Source organism: Dysidea avara, chromosome 11, assembly GCF_963678975.1.
Source record: "Dysidea avara chromosome 11, odDysAvar1.4, whole genome shotgun sequence".
NCBI classification, from domain to species: Eukaryota; Metazoa; Porifera; class Demospongiae; order Dictyoceratida; family Dysideidae; genus Dysidea; species Dysidea avara.
Genome location: NC_089282.1, coordinates 15,657,299 through 15,676,616, shown reverse-complemented (window position 1 = coordinate 15,676,616; position 19,318 = coordinate 15,657,299). Strand labels below are relative to the sequence as shown.

Genomic DNA, 19,318 nt, shown 5'->3' with positions numbered 1-19,318 from the left:
TTGTTATAGCTGAACTCTCTACAGGGTGACTGCTTGTAGCTGAACTCCTTACATTGTGTCTAGTTTCTAGTTGATGTCTCTACAGGGTGATTTTTTGTAGCTGAACTCTCTACAGGGTGATTTGTTTTTAGCTTATCTCTCTACATGTAGATTTGTGTTGATTTGTTCATTGCTGATTGCTCTAAAGGTTGATTTGTTGTAGCTGAACACTCTGCAAAGTGTTTTATTTGTAGCTGATCTCTCTACAGGGTAATTTGTTTGTAGCTGAACTCTCTCCACAGTAACTTGTGTGTAGCTGAATTCTGTTAGCTGAATTCTGTGTAGCTGAATTCTGTGTAGCTGAATTCTCTAGAGAGTGACTTAATTGTAGCTGAATTCTCTACAGGGTGCATGACTTGTTTATAGCTGAACTTTCTTCAGTGTGGCTTGTAATGTTCTGAATCTCTATAGTGTTATATTTGCTTAACTCTCCACATGGTGACTTGCTTCTTGCTGAACTGTCTATAAGATCAACTGTTTGAACTCCCTACAGAATAACTTGTGATGTAATAAAATTCTATAATGGAGTAAATAAATTATCCGAATGCTCTATTAGGGTGAATATTCTATTAGAGTATCTCGATCTCGCATTTGCTACGTGGAGTTGGCTTTAGAATCATAACTCAGTGGTTTGTAATCCGATTATATTCTGTACTACTGCAAGGACTTTCTATGAAGATTATTCCAGCTATACACCGATTTTCAGCTCATTGCTCTAAGCGGTTTGCCTAGTAGGCGTGAAAACTAATACTTTTTTATTCGTAAAAATCGATCGCCTAATTGTGACACAGGTTGGGTTTTGTGTCATATCTCCATGGTCTTTATCTCGATTCCTTTCAAACCACCAAAAGGCACTCCTACGATGGTTACTCCATCTACATAGCAATTTTCAACTCATTCCATGGAGCGGTTTACCCTGTAGGCGTGACAACAAATCGATCTTGTTTTACGCGAATAATCGGTCATAACTCCTGAACCATTCATCGGATTTGTACCAAATTTGATGCTAGGATTCACCGTTGGACTCCCTTTCTGTGTGCCAAATTTTATGGCGATCGGAGTACGCGTTTGCTTGTTATAGCAATGTTTGCAAGTGTGCGAAAAGACGAAGAAGAAAAAAAAAATGAAGAAGAAAAAATGAAACTTTGGCAGCTCGTATCTCGGAAATGGCTGGAGCGATTTCCTTCAAATTTGGAATGTAGACTCCCCTGGCTGGCGGGCAACTGTGTAGCAAGTTTGGTTCCAATCGGATAAGTGATCACTGAGATACAAAGGTGTGAAAATGACGTTTTCGTTCTTCCTGTCAATATACTCACAGGTTTGGCGCGCCGGCTTCTTGGGCTGCACGACATACCGTGTGTCTTGATTTTTAATACCAATTGCAAGTAACCTTATATTAATATGTCACAAATCTTTTTATGCATTAAAATAGTTAGGGTTTGTATTGACAAGGGCTCACTACAGTGAAACCACATTAACAAAGCCATTTTTAAAGCTAAGAAAGTTAGTGCAATAATAAGGCTGCCTAATAAAGGAATCACTGATTATATTTTGCTGTAAGTCCAGTGTCCTATATAATAGAGGTGGCCACTATAACAAGGTGGTCTTATTATAGAGGTAGCTATATTTATAGGGGATTTACTGTACAACTAATGATATTCCAATCTATTCTTTCAATCTTACTGTATAATAATGATAATACACTGCCACAGATTATGATGTTAGTTTCCAATCTTATATGTGTGTATACAGCTGTAATAAATTATAGTAACTGCAGGATGCAAACAACACAGTTATTCATATGTATGTACATGTAATGTAGAATTGTTGATCAAAATGCCATGTCTTAATGGTATCCAAAACTTCTTGGTCTTAATACCTAGGTGGTTGCTTCGTATAGTTGCATTGGAGTAGAAATGTCCTATTTAAATTTGGCCCTTATAAAGAGGTAGCCTTTAAAGTGGCCGCTAAGATATGTTCCACTGTATATCACTTTTTGAATCATACTTTGAAAGGGCATGCCTACTACTACTGACCACTTAAAAGCCATCTTTATATGCTTGTACCTATAAAATGTACACTTCTAAAACCACTACGCATTGTCTTACTTGTCAAAAATTGATGGAATAGAGTGGAACCCATGACCCGTCTTAGTGGGCACCAGGGCCACCCAGAGAAATTAAGGGGCCCAGGGAAAAGAGTAAAGTGGGCCCCAGAGGCAAGAAGGTTTCCATTCTGAATCACAACCTCACCCAAACTGTAAGTTAAGGATCAAAAAAAAAAAAAGTCATTACATGTTGACAATGACAATATAGCTATAGCTACCCCTCACCAACCATATATCCTTATTTATAAGCTTGCTACACTGTTCCTCTGAAGAATACTGTGACTACTCTATTAGAGTATCTAGATCTGACTGCTCTATTAGAGTATATCAATATTTTAAACAGGTATTCAAGGGAGCCTCCTGGGGCCCCTTTCAGGCTGGGGCCCAGGGCAAAATACCCCAGTTGCCCCCCCCTATGAGCGGCCCTGGTGGCCACCTGTATGGAAAAGTCCACCACTCCATAAGGGCCAATTTTAAATTAAAATTGCCTATACACTTCTGCAACTGTATTAAGCAGCTACCTACACATTAAGGCCCAGAAATTTAGGCCCTAGGGCAACTAGCTTAAACTCCATACATCAACTATATCATGATGAAACTACATAGATATAGCAATGTAGCTCATAATTTAATTCTATAATTGAGAATTGTAGAATCATAGAAATGTTCCATAGAAATTGTGTAACATTGTACAAAGATTCATTACAGCAATTGCACACTGATACATATTTATAGCTTTAAGTGAAATACATCAATAATCGATTAAAGAAAGGGTCAAGGCAATTAACTTCACAGTTAAATCATATAATAAAGAAGAGTGCTGCAGTAAAAGTTGAGACTGAAAGTGGTGCATGATGGTCTCTATAATCATTCATATGTAACTTTGACATGCAACGAAATCTGATGCATTGATATCAGTACACAATTGAATCTTTGAAGATGTCAGTTGAAAAGAGTTTAGAGCCATTCTACTGTATCAGTCATTTATTACTACTTGTTAGAAAAGCTCTAGTAGATTACAATACTGAAACATTCATGCCTGTGTTAACAACAAAGAATGCAGCTACATAACATCATGTTTTATTTGTAAGTGTTCCAAATTACAGTGGAACTTGTCTTAGTGGCCACCTGTAATGAAAGGCCACCTTTATATGAAGGGCCAACTTTAAATTGTTCTAGTAAAACATTTATACACACCAAACTGTATAAATAGCCACCTGTATATTAAGGCCAAAAAAATTTAGCCCTGACTAGCTTAGACAGTTTCCACTATAGCTATCAAAATATGTACTTGCATATCAACAATCAGCATTAAATGCTAACAGTAGCAGTAGAAGTTACTGTAACTAATGAAAATGTCATATTTCACTACTTTTATAATAGGCTTGGCATCATAACGAGAAACAATATATGTGACCGTCTCAGCAAAAACCCGACTTGTTTGCACAAGCATGCGTATTGAGAAAAACAAAATTTAAAAATATTTTGTAAAATTACACATGCTACAAAGAAAAAAATATGCAAGTTTTTATCGGGCCAGTATTCGAAGAAAGAAGACTCAAATGATTAAAACTATATACAATCTTATTCGCCTGCTCATGGAGAGTTCGAAAATATTTGTTTCGTGTCTGTAACTTCCAACGGTATGCATGTCACGTGCGTTTGTTTATGATGCGGTAAACGTAACAAGTTCGTCATAGTTTCTTCTACTAAACTGCCTTCATATCCATACGCGCAAGTGTTTACAAGGCTAACACTATATCTTGGCTGATGTGCTGATGCATGGTGAACATTTTAAGCCAAATTGCAACGTTGTAGACTAATCCAAACGGAAGTTATGACTGCGAATGTAAGTGCCTGTAGTTTATTTTCAGTATAGTCGATGTACAAATTGATTATCTTACTCTGCCTACTGTCTAGTGCTGTAATTTCAAAACTACACACCACAGAAGGTTGAATTTTTGGTGATCCATTCCTTGGACACTGCCAATAATGCTGAGTGAATAAAAAATATTTTTTTTAATTGTGCGAACAAGTTGGGGGGTTTAGAAAACCCGGACCGGACCGGACCAGGTCAACTTCTTCAAGTAAGCCAATTCACACAATAGCTGTAACATACCATTCACGCAATAGCTAGCTATAACATACACTCTTCACCTTGTAGCCACTCTGCCATGAACATAATTAGCTAGCTACGATGGCTCGGACTGCAACAGCGATCGCGCACGAAACTTCATCCATGATAAAACAACCTAACTAAGCTATTAAAATACTTCCTACTACATTACACTACACAATCGCTACAAAGCTACAAGCTCTTTCTATTGTACTCAACTGTTACACACACTAGTAACCGCCCAAATTTATTAGAATCGTGATATACAAAGTGAAAGGAACTAAGATAACAGCAAACCTCTGAGTTTATTTCGGTAGTGATGAATGAGTAGCTAATGGAGTATTTATAGCTACATGTCAAGGTAAGCTTTAAATAGTACAAAACCTTACTATTCCAAAAATCTCTATATAGCTACCCTGCATGGGCACTAGCTTACCTTTCTTAGTTTAGCCAGTCATCCATGACCATTCCTTTACATAAGTTCGAAGGTTTGCTGTTATCTTAGTTCCTTTCACTTTGTATATCACGATTCTAATAAATTCGGGTGGTCTGTCATGCTACAACCGGTCCCCCCAAAATCGGTCCCCCCGGACCAGTTGCAGCAACCATACTTGGTCCCCCCGGACTACTTGCAGCACTGCAACTTGTCCCCCCCGGACAACTTACGCCGCCACAGTTGGTCCCCCTCTGCCATAAGTGGTCCCCCACTGGCTTTATCATAGACTCGATCATAGATCTTTGAGAAGGCGTATAGGGCTAGGCACAAGTGCCCCACTGTGCCGACCTAGTTTCCCGTTCCACTGTGGCCTTCGAGGTGGCTTTATAATTACTAGTACGCGTACGTGTTACAACAGATCGAGATACTCTAATAGAGCAGTCAGTCAATACTCTAATAGAACAGTCACCTAACATCTACAGTTTCATTGCCTGCTAAGGATATATTGCAAATGAAATGTATGCGATGCCATTCTTCAGGTCTATCTGCTAACATGATTGTCACTTTAATGTCCCTATACAACTCTTGATCTATGCAGTCCACAATAAAAGCCGTATGATCTAAACCATTCAAGATATTTTGTCCTGCAAAAAAGCTTTAGCTTCTGGGGGCACAGATCCCTACTCCATATACTGGTGCACCTCCTTTGATAAACCCTGCTGGGATCAGCTGCTGTAAACATTAGGGGTAAAAGCATTATAGGTAGCTAGCACATACAGTAGAACCTCTCTTAACAAACTCCCCGAATTAAGGACACAATAGAAAAACCTCCATAATAAGGACAAATTCTTTGGCCCCAACTGGTCTAGGAAATACATATTTATACCTTTAAAAAGGAAAACCTCTATATTACAGCAAAAAGTGGCCAAAAATTCTGGGTCCCACAATATCCGTAATAGAGAGGTTCCACTGTACAATTAAACTTGCAACTTAATGCTGACAATGATAAATTACATATAAATGATATAATAACAAAACTTTAGCTGATACTATTATTACTATTATTAGTAACTAACTATTATAGTGTTCACAGTATTGAAGACTGGCATAATCCACTGGCACAGTAATTGGCTACTGGAGGTTTATTGGCTGTGATGCCTGAGCATAATGTACCCACATCCATGCATTACAGCTACAGTGCTATCTAAATGACGATGAACAGTATAATGGCTTATTACACATCACATAAATGCAATTATAAGAGGTTCTTGGAAGGTAATCTTATGTTGTTGACATGAAGCATGATTAAATTAGGAGCCAGATTTTCATGCAAGTACAGTAACACCACTGATCTCATGTACAACACTATTATGCAGTCCTCAATGAGCTGATATCGTAGTCATTAAGTCACTAGGAAGGTCGGTGCCATTTGAAGCAATAGCTATGTGGCAGTTGTTAACTGGAACGTACTGCAATTTCACCATCTATAATTAAAGTACTTGAGCTCTTTACAGCTATTGACCATATGCTGCACAGTCAAGGAGTATAACGCACAAGAAGTGAATGTCATAATATCAAGCAATAGAGATACCAGATATCATTTTCAAGGATAATTGTTTGTAATGATCATGTGATCAATAACTAACTTACTCACACTTACACTGTAATCAATAATATTATTTTATACCATGTTGCATGTATACTCTTTTAGAGTCCTGCAGTGCAACTTTGAGTGTCCAGTACAATCTTCGTGATGAATTGTGTGCCAGTGCTTTTGTGAAGTGTTGTTGTGAACATGGTGAAACCTTTCTTATATAACCATGTGACACCCATGACCCTGTGTAAAATGGTGAAATAGTAACTTAAATAGTTGCATGGACATCAAGTGGAGCTTTCAGATTTGGCAATTATTACTTGATTGGTAATCATCCTAACCTACCATATATAGCACTAGCCAACAGTGAGGGTGGTCTGTTCATACCACTGATGCTTTCACACATTTATGGGTAAAACAGTGGATATTATAGTTTTTTTGAGAATCCACTAGATGCATATTTTGCCAATGCTGGTATGAATCTCAAGGATTCAAGAAATGGAAAGCGTGAAACTACACAGCACTGACTCATTATCACAATAATTTGAAATAAAATAAAATTCCACCTTTTCATCCCAAAAAATTCTTGTACAATTCATTCAGCTTGTCTTTATCAGTGACCTCTACTGACTCCACACACACACACACATAAGTCTGCTGACAACTGCTAAGTAACATTACTGAGTATACAGTATTTGCTGTAATTGTTCCTGATTTTCTACATAAGTAAGTCCTAAAATGTTAATCCTTGCCGGTTGTCACAATCAGTTGCTCCAAGTGACTGAAAAGCACATCAAGTTAAATTAAAGTGAATAACAGGTTTTAAAATGGAGAATCACATAACTGAACAAATGATCTCTTATTTTCAACTAGTCAAGTTGTGTTTATACATGCATGCTGATTATATTAGGCTCATTGCCGGGAAGACAGCCTTTTTGCATTAGCTTTGGTTATTCTCTGCTATAGGCTTGAGCTAATTATGCTTTGAAAAATTTAATAGCCTATTATGCTGTTGAGCTGTGCTCAAAAGTCCAGCCAATTATGCTCAAAATTCAAAATTTAAACATTGTTTGTGAACATCGAGAGGTGGTCAAGTTTGAATAGCCACCACATCGATTTTTGAAATTTAGGTAATAAATGCTGCAGTGTTTAGCCAAGTAAATAAGGTATAAGATATGGCTGGTGTAGAACAATAAAACCATTGTGTGTGGTGACTCAATTAAACTATTACATGTCACACTTTAGTTTACTAACTTATTGGCCTGTAAGAACCACTTAATGTCACCATACTGCAGTAGTTCTATAGTATCATTAATTGGGAGTTTAAAGTTTACACGCTAAGACTAGAATAGAACCCTTCAGCTATAGCCTGCCTGTATAATATACCATTTTCGACGAAACTGACATTTTAGTGTGGAGGGAGATGGTAAATTGAGCATTGCAAGTTACACCAAAGTGATGGAGGTTCCCAGGAGCTTTATTTGTAGCCTCTTCTGGAGATGCATCTTAGTGTTATCCTGTCACATACTTCTGGAAACTGATTGTGGATGACTACATGACACTAAGACATGTCATAGTGGTGATTGTTCTATTTGACTGACTGCTCTATTAGAGTATGTTTTGTTGGTATTGATTTTTGAAAGGGAGAATCGAAAGGGACACCAGTGCCCACAATGCGTTACACAAATAAGAACCACGTGCAAATGCAAAACGATGCAATGTTCAGAATTATATGTTTAAGAATAGGTCATGCATTGCTCAAATTTCGCTTCACTCGGCTGCAGGACTCGTATTTCGTGAGGGCAGTGCGTTTTGATCAAGACGTTGAGCTAGTACTGACTGGGAAGCTGATAGTGGAGATTTCATTGGGGGGACCAGTTGCAGCAGGGCGGACCATCTGCAGCAACTTTACATGGTCCGGCCGGACTACTTGAGGCGCGGTAGTTGGTCCGGCCGGACCACTTGCGGCGGGGGACCACCTGCAGCGTGACAGGTCACTAGTGTGTGTAACAGTTGAGTACAGCAGAAAGAGCTTGTAGCTTTGTAGCGATTGTGTAGTGAAATGTAGTAGAAAGTATTTTAATAGCTTAGTTAGGTTGTTTTATCGTGGATGAAGTTTCGTGCGCGATCGCAATCGCTGTTGCAGTCTGAGCTATCGTAGCTAGCTAATTATGTTCTTGGCAGAGTGGCTACAAGGTGAAGAGTGTATGTTATAGCTAGCTATTGTGTGAATTGTATGTTATAGCTATTGTGTGAATTGACTTACTTGACGAAGTTGACCTGGTCCGGTCCGGGTATTCTAAACCCCCCAACAAGTTGGGTTTTTGCTGAGACGGTCACATATACAAGCTTGATATGGGGTAAATTGCTTGAGTATGTGTATTTAAGTATAAGCTTTTTCTGGGTTTTCTTACAAAACATATACAAATTAACCTTACTTACAAACTAACAATGTATAAAATGATTGTGACATAGTATTATATAAGGTTACTAGCAATTGGTATTGCATCTTTGCATACTTGAACCATACAACCAGCAGTAATTACACGTCTACACATTAAGACTTATAACTCATGATCTACTATTGGTCCTAACTTTAAACTCACCGTGGTGAATGATAGGTATTAGAGCAACATGTAAACCAAAAATAAAATTAATTAAAGAATATATATTTTTGAAAATTAAGATCAAAGGAAAAGACTACATTTTTGTGGTTTGACCTTTTCCTTTGAGCAATTATAAAACATTATATATCACCTGAAAGAGAATTTAATAAGCATTTCAAAACTCTAAACCAGAAGTGGCTAAATCAATCACATGCAGAGTTGTGGCCATTTTATTGAAGACATGTAAGCAAAATAAACTTTCCAACAGAAACTTTGAGTGGTCATAACTTAAAGGGAAACCAATGAAATGAGCCAATTTTTTGCGTGAGAAAGTTTCTTGATAGGGTCCATGTTTGTGCCCAAATTTCATGAAAATTGAAAGGGATCCTGATTTGGTATGGAATGACCCGTACTACTTTGATCCAGCTTGTTTCAGTACTTTTTATTTGCAGCATTATACACTGTCCCTACTCTAATTTAAAATTCCTATTTTTTTCTTATACTTGTTTGTGAAGTTGTTTTGCAAGCTCATGACCACTAAATAGCCTGCTGAGGTAATCACAGCACTACTATACTAGATTATGACTTATACAATAACAACTGATCAGTGGGCATGACTCTACATAAGCCTGCAGCGAGGCCTGAAGACAATAATGGACATGGATTCGTGCATACCTACAGAAGACTGATGAATGGGCGTGGCTACCATATATCTACAGACAGTAATTTACATAGGTGGGCATGGATTCGTGTATACCTATACACTGATGAATGGGCGTGGCTACCATATGTATGCAGACAGTAATTTACATAAGTGGACGTGGCTCACAAAAGAAGCAGAGCTACACTATGGCATGTAGTAACACGTCCACATTTAATTTAGCACGTGAAGTCAGACCCGAATAATCTGTAAAGCAGGACCTGGATGACCCAACTCGGTTTAACATTGTTACTAAATAAACTATATTGACTTACACTTTGCTATATAGTCCGCCTTGAGTTTCTCTCTCTGATCGGAGTCACGTACGCATGTGTTTTTGGTTGTTTGTTTTTAACCCGGGCTTGATGGACTACCCTTGCCTACCACCCCCAGCACAAAGAAAGGCATGTGCTGGACAACTGTAAAAAACAATAGAAAAACAGAGTAAAGCAGCCAGCATGTTACTCTGACAAGCAGGACTCTACTTGCACTAAATCCATTGGTGGTGGAGCCCTAGTGTAAGTATCAATGGATGAACACGCACCTCGAATGCACTGAATAGCCAAACGGAGCAAAGAATAACCAAGACAACACCGAAGCCAACCCAGAACTACAGAGTATTCATCACTCCACTTAGCCGATAGGAGGGAAGCCAGACGCTTGTAAAAAACCATGGATTCGTGAGCCAACTCCCCTGTTGCCGACATGACGATAGGTGTAAAAGAAGCATGCTCAGCCTCATGAATTCTCTGACCATAAGTTCGACGCTTGATATTCTCATGCTTCTTAAAGGTAGAAGAAAGCAATGAAGAACTGTTAGATGGGGCAAGCGAATTAAAAACACGAACATCAATAAAGCATCTCTCAGAACGACTACCCCAAAAACCATTCATGGCAATGTCCAAGCGAGCCCCTTCTTGAGTACTTGAGGTGGAAAGATGGAACTCATCAGGATTGTGGACGAGCTGCAGTTCTGGTTTTGGTTCAACCGGCGACCATGTGTATTTGAATAGTTTTGATCTGGTATACACTGGTGTGGAAGCCGTACTATAGTCTATTAACACTCAGCGGTAGAAACTTGACTGATGGCCATGGTAAAGAAGGATAAAAGGTAAGACAAGTAGTTAAAGTCTAAGTAGCTCAAGTCTTTGAGCAGGCTGTAGGACCAGGTGTCCTACAGACCTTCAGCACTTGTGCTGTAAAGCATTAATAAATAAAATTAATAAATAAATAAAAAATAAAACAATAGTGCAAGTATTGTATGTTTATCAATATGGACTCAAACTTTACAAAAATCGCTTCAACACTGCTATTAGAGATCATAGTTTTTCACAGAAAATTGTCAATGATTGGAGCACCTTACCCCACAAAATTGTATCTGCACCTAATGTACTGATCTTTAAGACTAAATTAGATGTATTTTTATATGACCACCGGTTTGATTTTATTTAGAAGTATTTGAGATTGGTTTTTATAAGACTTTGTCTTCCTTGTACCAATTAACAAACAATAATAATAATAATATACCAAAGGTTTTTTTAAGTGAACTAGAAACGTTTCTGCGAAAGAATTAGGGCTGTAGCTGTAGCCAGTTTTCCACCACGCTTGACTGAAGGTGTCAGGCAGGCAGGCAGGCGGTAGAAAATTCCGTTGAATAAATTTTTTAAAAAAATCTGTAGAAACTTGACAGAAATGTTTTGGGTCAATCTGAAAACACTTTTGGGCTTGGTTTTACCCAACCAATACTGTCATGTCATTGTGAGGAAAAATCGTGGCAGGTTTTTGGGTTATATTATATCACGGATCGCCCCCACACCTTCGATGTCCCTACTACACAGTACTATCGTACTGCATGATATACACCCGCAGCCCTTGGACTTTGGGTGTATATATCAACAAATCCCTTGCGGCCGTGGTATAACTATTAAATATTGTGATCGGTACCACTGTAATATTTGTGTTTTAATGTCAGAGTTCAACTTAAAAATTAACATGTTACTCAGGGTTATAGTTATAATCAAGACTCACGGTAGTGAGTCGCGCGGCCAGTAAAGCAGAAACGCGCGCCGCAGACAATAAATGACGCAACCACTACGTGAGGATTTTACAAGAACGAACGTTGTCAAATTTCGGCCTTCCTGTAATCCACCCGTCACTTACGCTATCCCTCTGAAACTCTGGAGTTGAACTCATCGTGTTCACTAGTAACTACCACACAAGCAGTGAAGCAAATCCACGCCGATTGTTTCGTGATCGAGGTTGCCGACATCAAAGGGGAAGTTTCTTCTCTTTTTTTTTTCTTTTTTTTTTTTTATCGCATGCGGTTAGACGCAACCGCAGGTGTATGCCTTGCGTTCCTTTGTGCATTCCGAACATTGATCGCCCTGTTATCGCTTCAGTATTCACTCAATCACCTCAAGATTCACATCATCGATTTCACCATACATGATTACCCTACAGTCGTGATTTCAGCACCAAACGAAGTTTCAGTCGTCCTCAGTCAACCTAGAGGCCAAATACAAATCCCAGATTGTTGTTTTCCGCAATACTCGCTTGGCATGTAAGGCAATGTGTCTTTAAACTGTTCTAAAAGTTTCGTTCAGATTGAAACATTTGTTTTCGAGAATGGCTAGTTTGAAATTTGAATTTAGTCGCCCCCACGTCATTTGCTCACTAAGAATTTTACTCGGAATTTAAAGAATGACGCAGAGCACAACTGCGGTCACTGGGTATTGATGAACTGGCGCTCTATGTAGTTAATCAGTACATATAGCCACCAAGAAGTGTGCTGCCATAGATTATAGTCCATAGATATAATCTATGGTGCTGCATACCATCCTTCATTTTGAAATTAGTCGCCCCCACATAATTTGTCCTCTAAGGGCGCGGCTTAAAGAATGACACAAGAGTACAACTGCAGTTACCAGTTGTTGACACAAGCTGTGAGTAATTAGCACATGTAGCTAGCTTAAAAGGAAGTGTGCAAAATCGCCTAATACAATTGTCACCATGCATTATTGCATTTTATAGTACCCCCACACAAAATTACACATGTAATTACAACATACAGAGGAGACACATGAATACCAAACACTTTTCACAACAATAATGTAAGAATTGTACAATAATGACTGTAATATAACTGCTATGCAAATGTTTTCCAGTGGCCCGCCATGGTAGCAAGTCTCACATGACGGCATGTATATTCATCCAAACACAATGGGAGTAACGAGTAAGTATGATGGCAACAAGTTGGTATGACTCCATTTGTAGAATCCAGATGAGTGGGTGTGGCTCCAGTATGTCTAAACAGTTAACAAACATTCCTGTTATAAATACGTGCTAGAGTTGCAATATAATAGTATAGTATTTAAATGCAATAATACATAGTCTCCATTGCATCACTATCAAACGACACTAAGTGGAGGATATTGTTGCATCTCTAGTATGTACACTGTATCAGTACAACTTGTCTTAATGGCCACTAGTATAGAAAGACAACCACTCTTGAAAAGCCAATTCCAATTGAGAATTTATACACTGTTACCTGCTGAATGAGTGAAGGTGGTAATAAACAAGTTCCACCGTAATTTATACACGTGATCTGATCCTGTATATTCTGTCAGTGGATGAGATCCACTTGGCCAGGACAAAATGTGACTCAAGTGCCCTGGATGATCCATACTCAACCAACTTATGACCCAGTGGCACAATGGAACTGACTATTTATAGAGAATACAATTATATTTATTTCTAAGATGTGTGGATGTGTGGACACATTACAACACATTACATGTACATACAAGACATGCTACGTACTGTTTTAGCATTTCAAGTCACCACATTATACACGTACCAGTCAACAATGCTTCATAGTGCCCATCAGTAAACCTGAAGAAAAGTTACGAAAAACAAAAATTCACATAAGTACAATGAAACCTCATTAATATGGCAGGCTGTGAGACCAAAAAATTTGGCCTGAACAACAAGGTGGCCTTATTAATGAGTTCATAAGTAATGCTTAGCTATATTTGGGACCTACTAGAGGTGGCCAATATAATGAGGTGGTCTTATTAAAGAGGTGGCCACTAAGTGAGGTTTCACTGTACATATAGTTCACAATATTGTGAACAATATTAATGGTTAACAATATACACTGAAACCTGCAGGTCACTTCTTGTGGAAAATTGCTCTCTACACAAAATGACACATTCAGAGATTGTATTTAGATGGATGATACAGTAACGCATTGTGACTTCAATACTCGTGATGTGTCACTGTTAGGCAGCAACCATATACACGGCACTGCCACATCGCACTTGCTCGCACACACAATTTTGCTAAAGATTTTACAAATTGATAATTAAGGGGTGTGGCAACTAGCTGTTTCACTCGCAAGACTGTGTGGCAGCTGTTTCCCTTCTGTACAAGTGGCCACCAAGACAGGTCCACTGTGGATGAAAGCCAGGCATTAGATATTTGGTATTTCATGTGTTGAAGACATTCCAGGGCTTCTGGTAGACTCAAATCTCACCACAGTTTAACTCAGGCAGTGTTGTGGTCACCACTAAACTACTGGAATGCTGTGTTATGTGAAAAATATATCCTATGGATAATGACTTCATCACTTTCTTCATCAGGAGCTTATAAGGACCAATAGTGAAACTTTTTACACTTGGGGCTGACAGTCAACTGCCTATGTCTGAAGCAGTGCTTTTGGTGCTCTAACAGATTGGCTGCCCCCTTGCTGCCAGCACTCACTGTCTCAAACGCTGTCATACACTAAATCCATCTCTATAGCCAGTTAGAACAGCATGCTTCTTACCTTTTTTTAAGGCCGCATAATGCAGCCACCTCTTTAAAAGGCAAGGTCAGAAAATTTTGTCCCTACGGCCTGAATAATGACCAGTTTTCACTGTACTATTAGTGATTAGTGATCATGGGGGATTATTTATTAAGATACTAAGATATACAAACGCTACAACCTCTAAATATAGCAGTAAATTTTTTACCCTGGTCCAATGTCTCGTAATAATCGTGACTTCATGAGAGACTCTACTGTGACAAATACATGTTTATTTATTTATTTATTATTAACAATTTACAGTAACCAGCACTGAAGGTCTACAACAACATGTGCTGCAGCCTTAGGATTACCTAACCTAGTTTCATGATATGTGCTAATCGCCTTTTTACAATTAAGTTTTACAACACAAATACATGTATAGTTAAACTCACCAATTGCAACTAAATCTCTTCAACACGAAAAAACAAGTAATGAGACAACCTTGGAGAGAACAGCCACACAAGCCTATTCTGGTGCGTTTATTTAGTAGTAATATAAATTTTAAAAAGGCGTTTATTTACAACAGGACATAATTACGCGCCCCTCTATTGTCTCTGTACATACTTGCCTTTTCTTTACTATTTTCATTTCTTTTCACAAGATCTCTTGGCAGGGGCGTAGCTTTTCTTCACTTGAATTAGTCAATGCTTGAAGTAGATCGAGATACTCTAATAGAACAGTCACATTTCTACAAGTGCCATATTTTTATATTGTAAAGTCTGTAAGTAGCTAGTAATTTAAACTATACAATCCGATGCTAAGCAGAAGTTGTAACTATGCTAAATATTGATTGTTGTGTTACAGCTGTTTTGTGACTGCTCTAATAGAGTATCTTGATCGTTTCAATGCAGTACAAGATGAAAGGCAAAGTGTTGTTAAGGGTTTACTAGTTAAAATGGGTGTTAGTTGACTGCAGTTGCATGCCACTAACAGGGCCATCCAGAGAAATTAGAGGGCCCAGGGAAAAGAGTTAAAGAGGGACCCAGGGGCAAGGAAGGGTCTAGATCCTGACTGCTCTATTAGAGTACATCGATCTTTCTTTAAACAGGTATTCAAGGGGCCCTTTTCGGGCTGGGGCAGGGGGCAAAATACCCCAGTTACCCCCCCCCCCCCCCCTCATGTGGGCAGCCCTGGCCACTAAAATTACAGTTATATTTTAATATTCTGTCACTGTAATCTGGGGTTTCTGTCAAAACCATGGAAACTCACCTACTGTTATCAACAGTGCATTGCTTATTCTAACAAAAAGTATTGAAATCCCATCCAAAAACAGCTTATAGCTGTAAAAAAAGTGCGCGTCCAAGTAAAGCAGAGTTAACTGCGACAAAAAGTAATGATATCATAATGCGGCCATGTGCGAGGTGTGCAAGTTGTAAAATTAATATTAGCTAATCAGATAATACAATGTTATTGTTAAAGTGTTAATGAGAACTATGTGATGCTGCTAGTTTTTAAGTGTGTGAGCATCTTCATAAATGCCACATAAATTTAATTCTCAATAAAGCAATGTGTATAGATTCTCTGATAGTAATAAATAGTTTGAGTTTGGCCGCCTTTCCTGTATACAGCAATGCTACGAACAAAGGAAAGGTGGCCAAACTCAAACTATTTATTACTATCAGAGAATCTATACACATTGCTTTATTGAGAATTAAATTTGTGTGGCATTTATGAAGATGCTCACACACTTAAAAACTAGCAGCATCACATAGTTCTCATTAACACTTTAACAATAACATTGTATTATCTGATTAGCTAATATTAATTTTACAACTTGCACACCTCGCACATGGCCGCATTATGATATCATTACTTTTTGTCGCAGTTAACTCTACTTTACTTGGACGCGCACTTTTTTTACAGCTATAAGCTGTTTTTGGATGGGATTATCATTACAAGGCTTGTTTCTCATACCAGCATACTATAAATGTGTATGTGTATGTGAAAGGCAATTTTTGAATTGTTAAACACTTGAAACCTCAGCAACCTGCTTTATCTTAAACAATAATGAACATTTATATATGTCTTACTAGAATTTATGTACATCACAGTCTTATAAACAGATGTGATCTTATATGTATCAAATCTTAAATGCCATGTATGTTTAATTTTGAGCATTATTTTGCAGCGTCATGTGTTAATAAAGGGTTTTCTACTGCTGTTGCTGATATTATATGTCTGCTTAGAAATATTTATTTTGAAAAAGCCTTTTCAATAAATGATCACATGACAATGTTGTTCTTATGGTCTTGATGTTTATACCATAATATTTAAACATTAGGTTAAGTAAACACTGAAATATACACATTGTGTACTTGCTTATGATGTTTTTATCATCATATTTTGAAATTGTTTATTGTCATTATCAGTTAACTGAAAACATATACAAAAAAAGGGAAATGATTCAAGACAACTGTATTATGTTTGAAATAGCTGGGAATGAAGAACTCCAATTGCGCCAGCGGGCTTATAGCTGTGATGTTTGTCGTTTCAAGGTAGTTATGTGTATTTTTATAGTTCTGTCAGTGCATGTCTACTTAATTGTAGATACGCTCAAGTGAAATCATACTTCAGAGTTTTCAAGATACCCATGGTATTTCTAGAGAAACTGAACAACATTGCTATCCACCATGTTTTAAGATTGGAGTAAACCGTCAAAACTCAAGAGCAAAGTTGAATATTAACTTTTATATATGCATCCAGAGTGAAAAAGTGCTTTGTACTTGGAACCTCCATGTACCAGGTAACATTATACTGATAACCTGTATATTACATGAAACAAGAGATATGAATGATGGTAGCTATTACAACATAGGTATATGTGAAAATCCCTACATTGACATGTCATAATTGTTTTGTTCAATGCCAAAGTAGGCCTAGGATTTTCCCAAGTGCTGTGTTGTAATACCATCATTCATCTCTTGTTTCACTACTTTTTACCACTTATACCAGAGCAAAGTGAAATACTCAAATTTTACCTGCTACTTACAGGTATCTAAATCCTGCAGATTCCTTGTTCATGTCTCAATAGATCTCTGTCTCTGGGGTGATACAAAACACAGCAATTACGTGCCTGTAACATTGGCAATGCATGGGTGTTTAACTGGATGGCAAGTGCTGTAATGTGCGTAACAAGTTACAGGGAGGTATATTGGGCTTGTTAATGCTACATTTCTTGTCTCACAAGTGAAGGTACAACAATGAGCTGTGGTCTAAATAATTAGACATCAAAGCACAGGGTTCTATGGAATTTAGAAACCCTCATGCTCTGTAGTAGCACCCTCGCTTTGCTCATGCATCACAACACAGGGCCCTTTGGGTTTCTAAATTCCGCAGAACCCTGTATTTCGATGTCTAACTATTATTTAGATCCCAACTTCATTTTAATTAGTTTGGTTAGTAGTTTTTGTTATAGCATGCAGCTATGATTTACACGTGTTACTGTTCTATTAGAATATCGTACTAAGCATGTGCTGTGCTTGTTGTTATTAGTTCATAAAGGGGTGTGGCCATTCTAATTGTGCAGCTACAGGTATGGTATCTATTGAGTATCTTACAGCAGTATGAACACTTTATTCATTGAACCCACACATAATTTTAAGGAATATGTGATTACACAAAACCATTTTAAATGCCAGACTAGACTAGCCTAACTCTTATTAGCCTAAAACCATATACCAACAGAAAGTTTATTTATTGGGCTACTTGAGGAAGTCTAAATAGCCACTCTAACAACAGAGGCTTACTTGTTATGGAGCAATGAAAAATGACAACTCAATTTTCTGTTATTTCTCAATACTCGTGATGGCAGCCATAATAACAATTAATTAAATCACATGAGCTATATATGGCTTGACTTGATATTGAATGGGAAATCACCTCATGTTTATTTCATACAAATCTGATAAAGTAGAAAGGAGATATTAACTATTTTCTAAAAGTATGTAAAAGATATGTGTGCTTATTTTATGTAACAACAGTTTCAGGGTGAGTTTTGGCCCTAGGCGTTTGTGATAGGGTAAACCTCCAGGTGTCATTTTAATTCTTAGGAATAAAGTGGTGTTGATTACATATCCATACGAAGAACGATTCGTAAGTTACATTGCTTTGTTTACAGTCATGTGTAAATTTTGGTTTATTGGTGTACGTGGATTTAAGTGTTAAAAAATTTTGTGGCATCTAATTATGGAAAACATTGATGTGGAAAATGAATGTTTTGGTATGGTTTCATTGCATGACTACCAGTTACAGCATGGCTGAAAATAAAAGAAAGACAAGGTGCAGAAGGCAGGCACTTGTTGGAACCCCAAAAGGCACATGTTATGAGTCAAGTATTGTGGCATAAAATTGTAGATGTATAGCTATTGCATTTTCTAACCTCTAGCTTTGCAACCATGGTCAGGCAGGCTGGCAGGCCTGTAGACCAATTTTGGATGTTGAGGGCAATTTTTTTAGAAATTAAAATAATATAGTTTTTAAAGAGTTTTCTTGTTTTAAATAATGGATTTGGTTTAGCAATGCTATAACTTCCATGAAGGCACTTTTTGTCATGAAAATATTCCTGTGGTGATTTTTGGGGGCACTATTTTGTTTGGGGGATCCTACTTTACAGTATGTACTACCATATTGCATAATAATTGCTCATGGTATATATGTGGTATTTCTATATTTGAATATGAAAGGTGTAGATGTAGATTATGCTATTATGCTTTTATTCATATTCTGAACAGTGATTGGTCAATTATAGTACAAGTACACAAAATAATTGGAATTTTCAACTGGAGTAGGTACTATAGCACATTGATAAAAAAGTACTGAAACAAGCTGGAGTAGTGCACGTTAAGTAAAACAATAAGAAGTGTTTGTATCCAGCG

The 19,318-nt window shown here is 37.7% G+C and overlaps 1 protein-coding gene across 1 annotated transcript in view; it reads left to right on the top strand.

The window, feature by feature from the left end:
• The window catches only part of LOC136237615 (uncharacterized), a 65,096-nt gene that overhangs the window by 36,639 nt on the left and 9,139 nt on the right, over window positions 1-19,318 (top strand). The window contains exons 9-10 of the mRNA XM_066027826.1: window positions 16,814-16,939; window positions 16,992-17,187. Of these exons, the coding sequence (XP_065883898.1) occupies window positions 16,814-16,939; window positions 16,992-17,187 (322 nt within the window). The remainder of the gene's footprint in view (window positions 1-16,813; window positions 16,940-16,991; window positions 17,188-19,318) is intronic.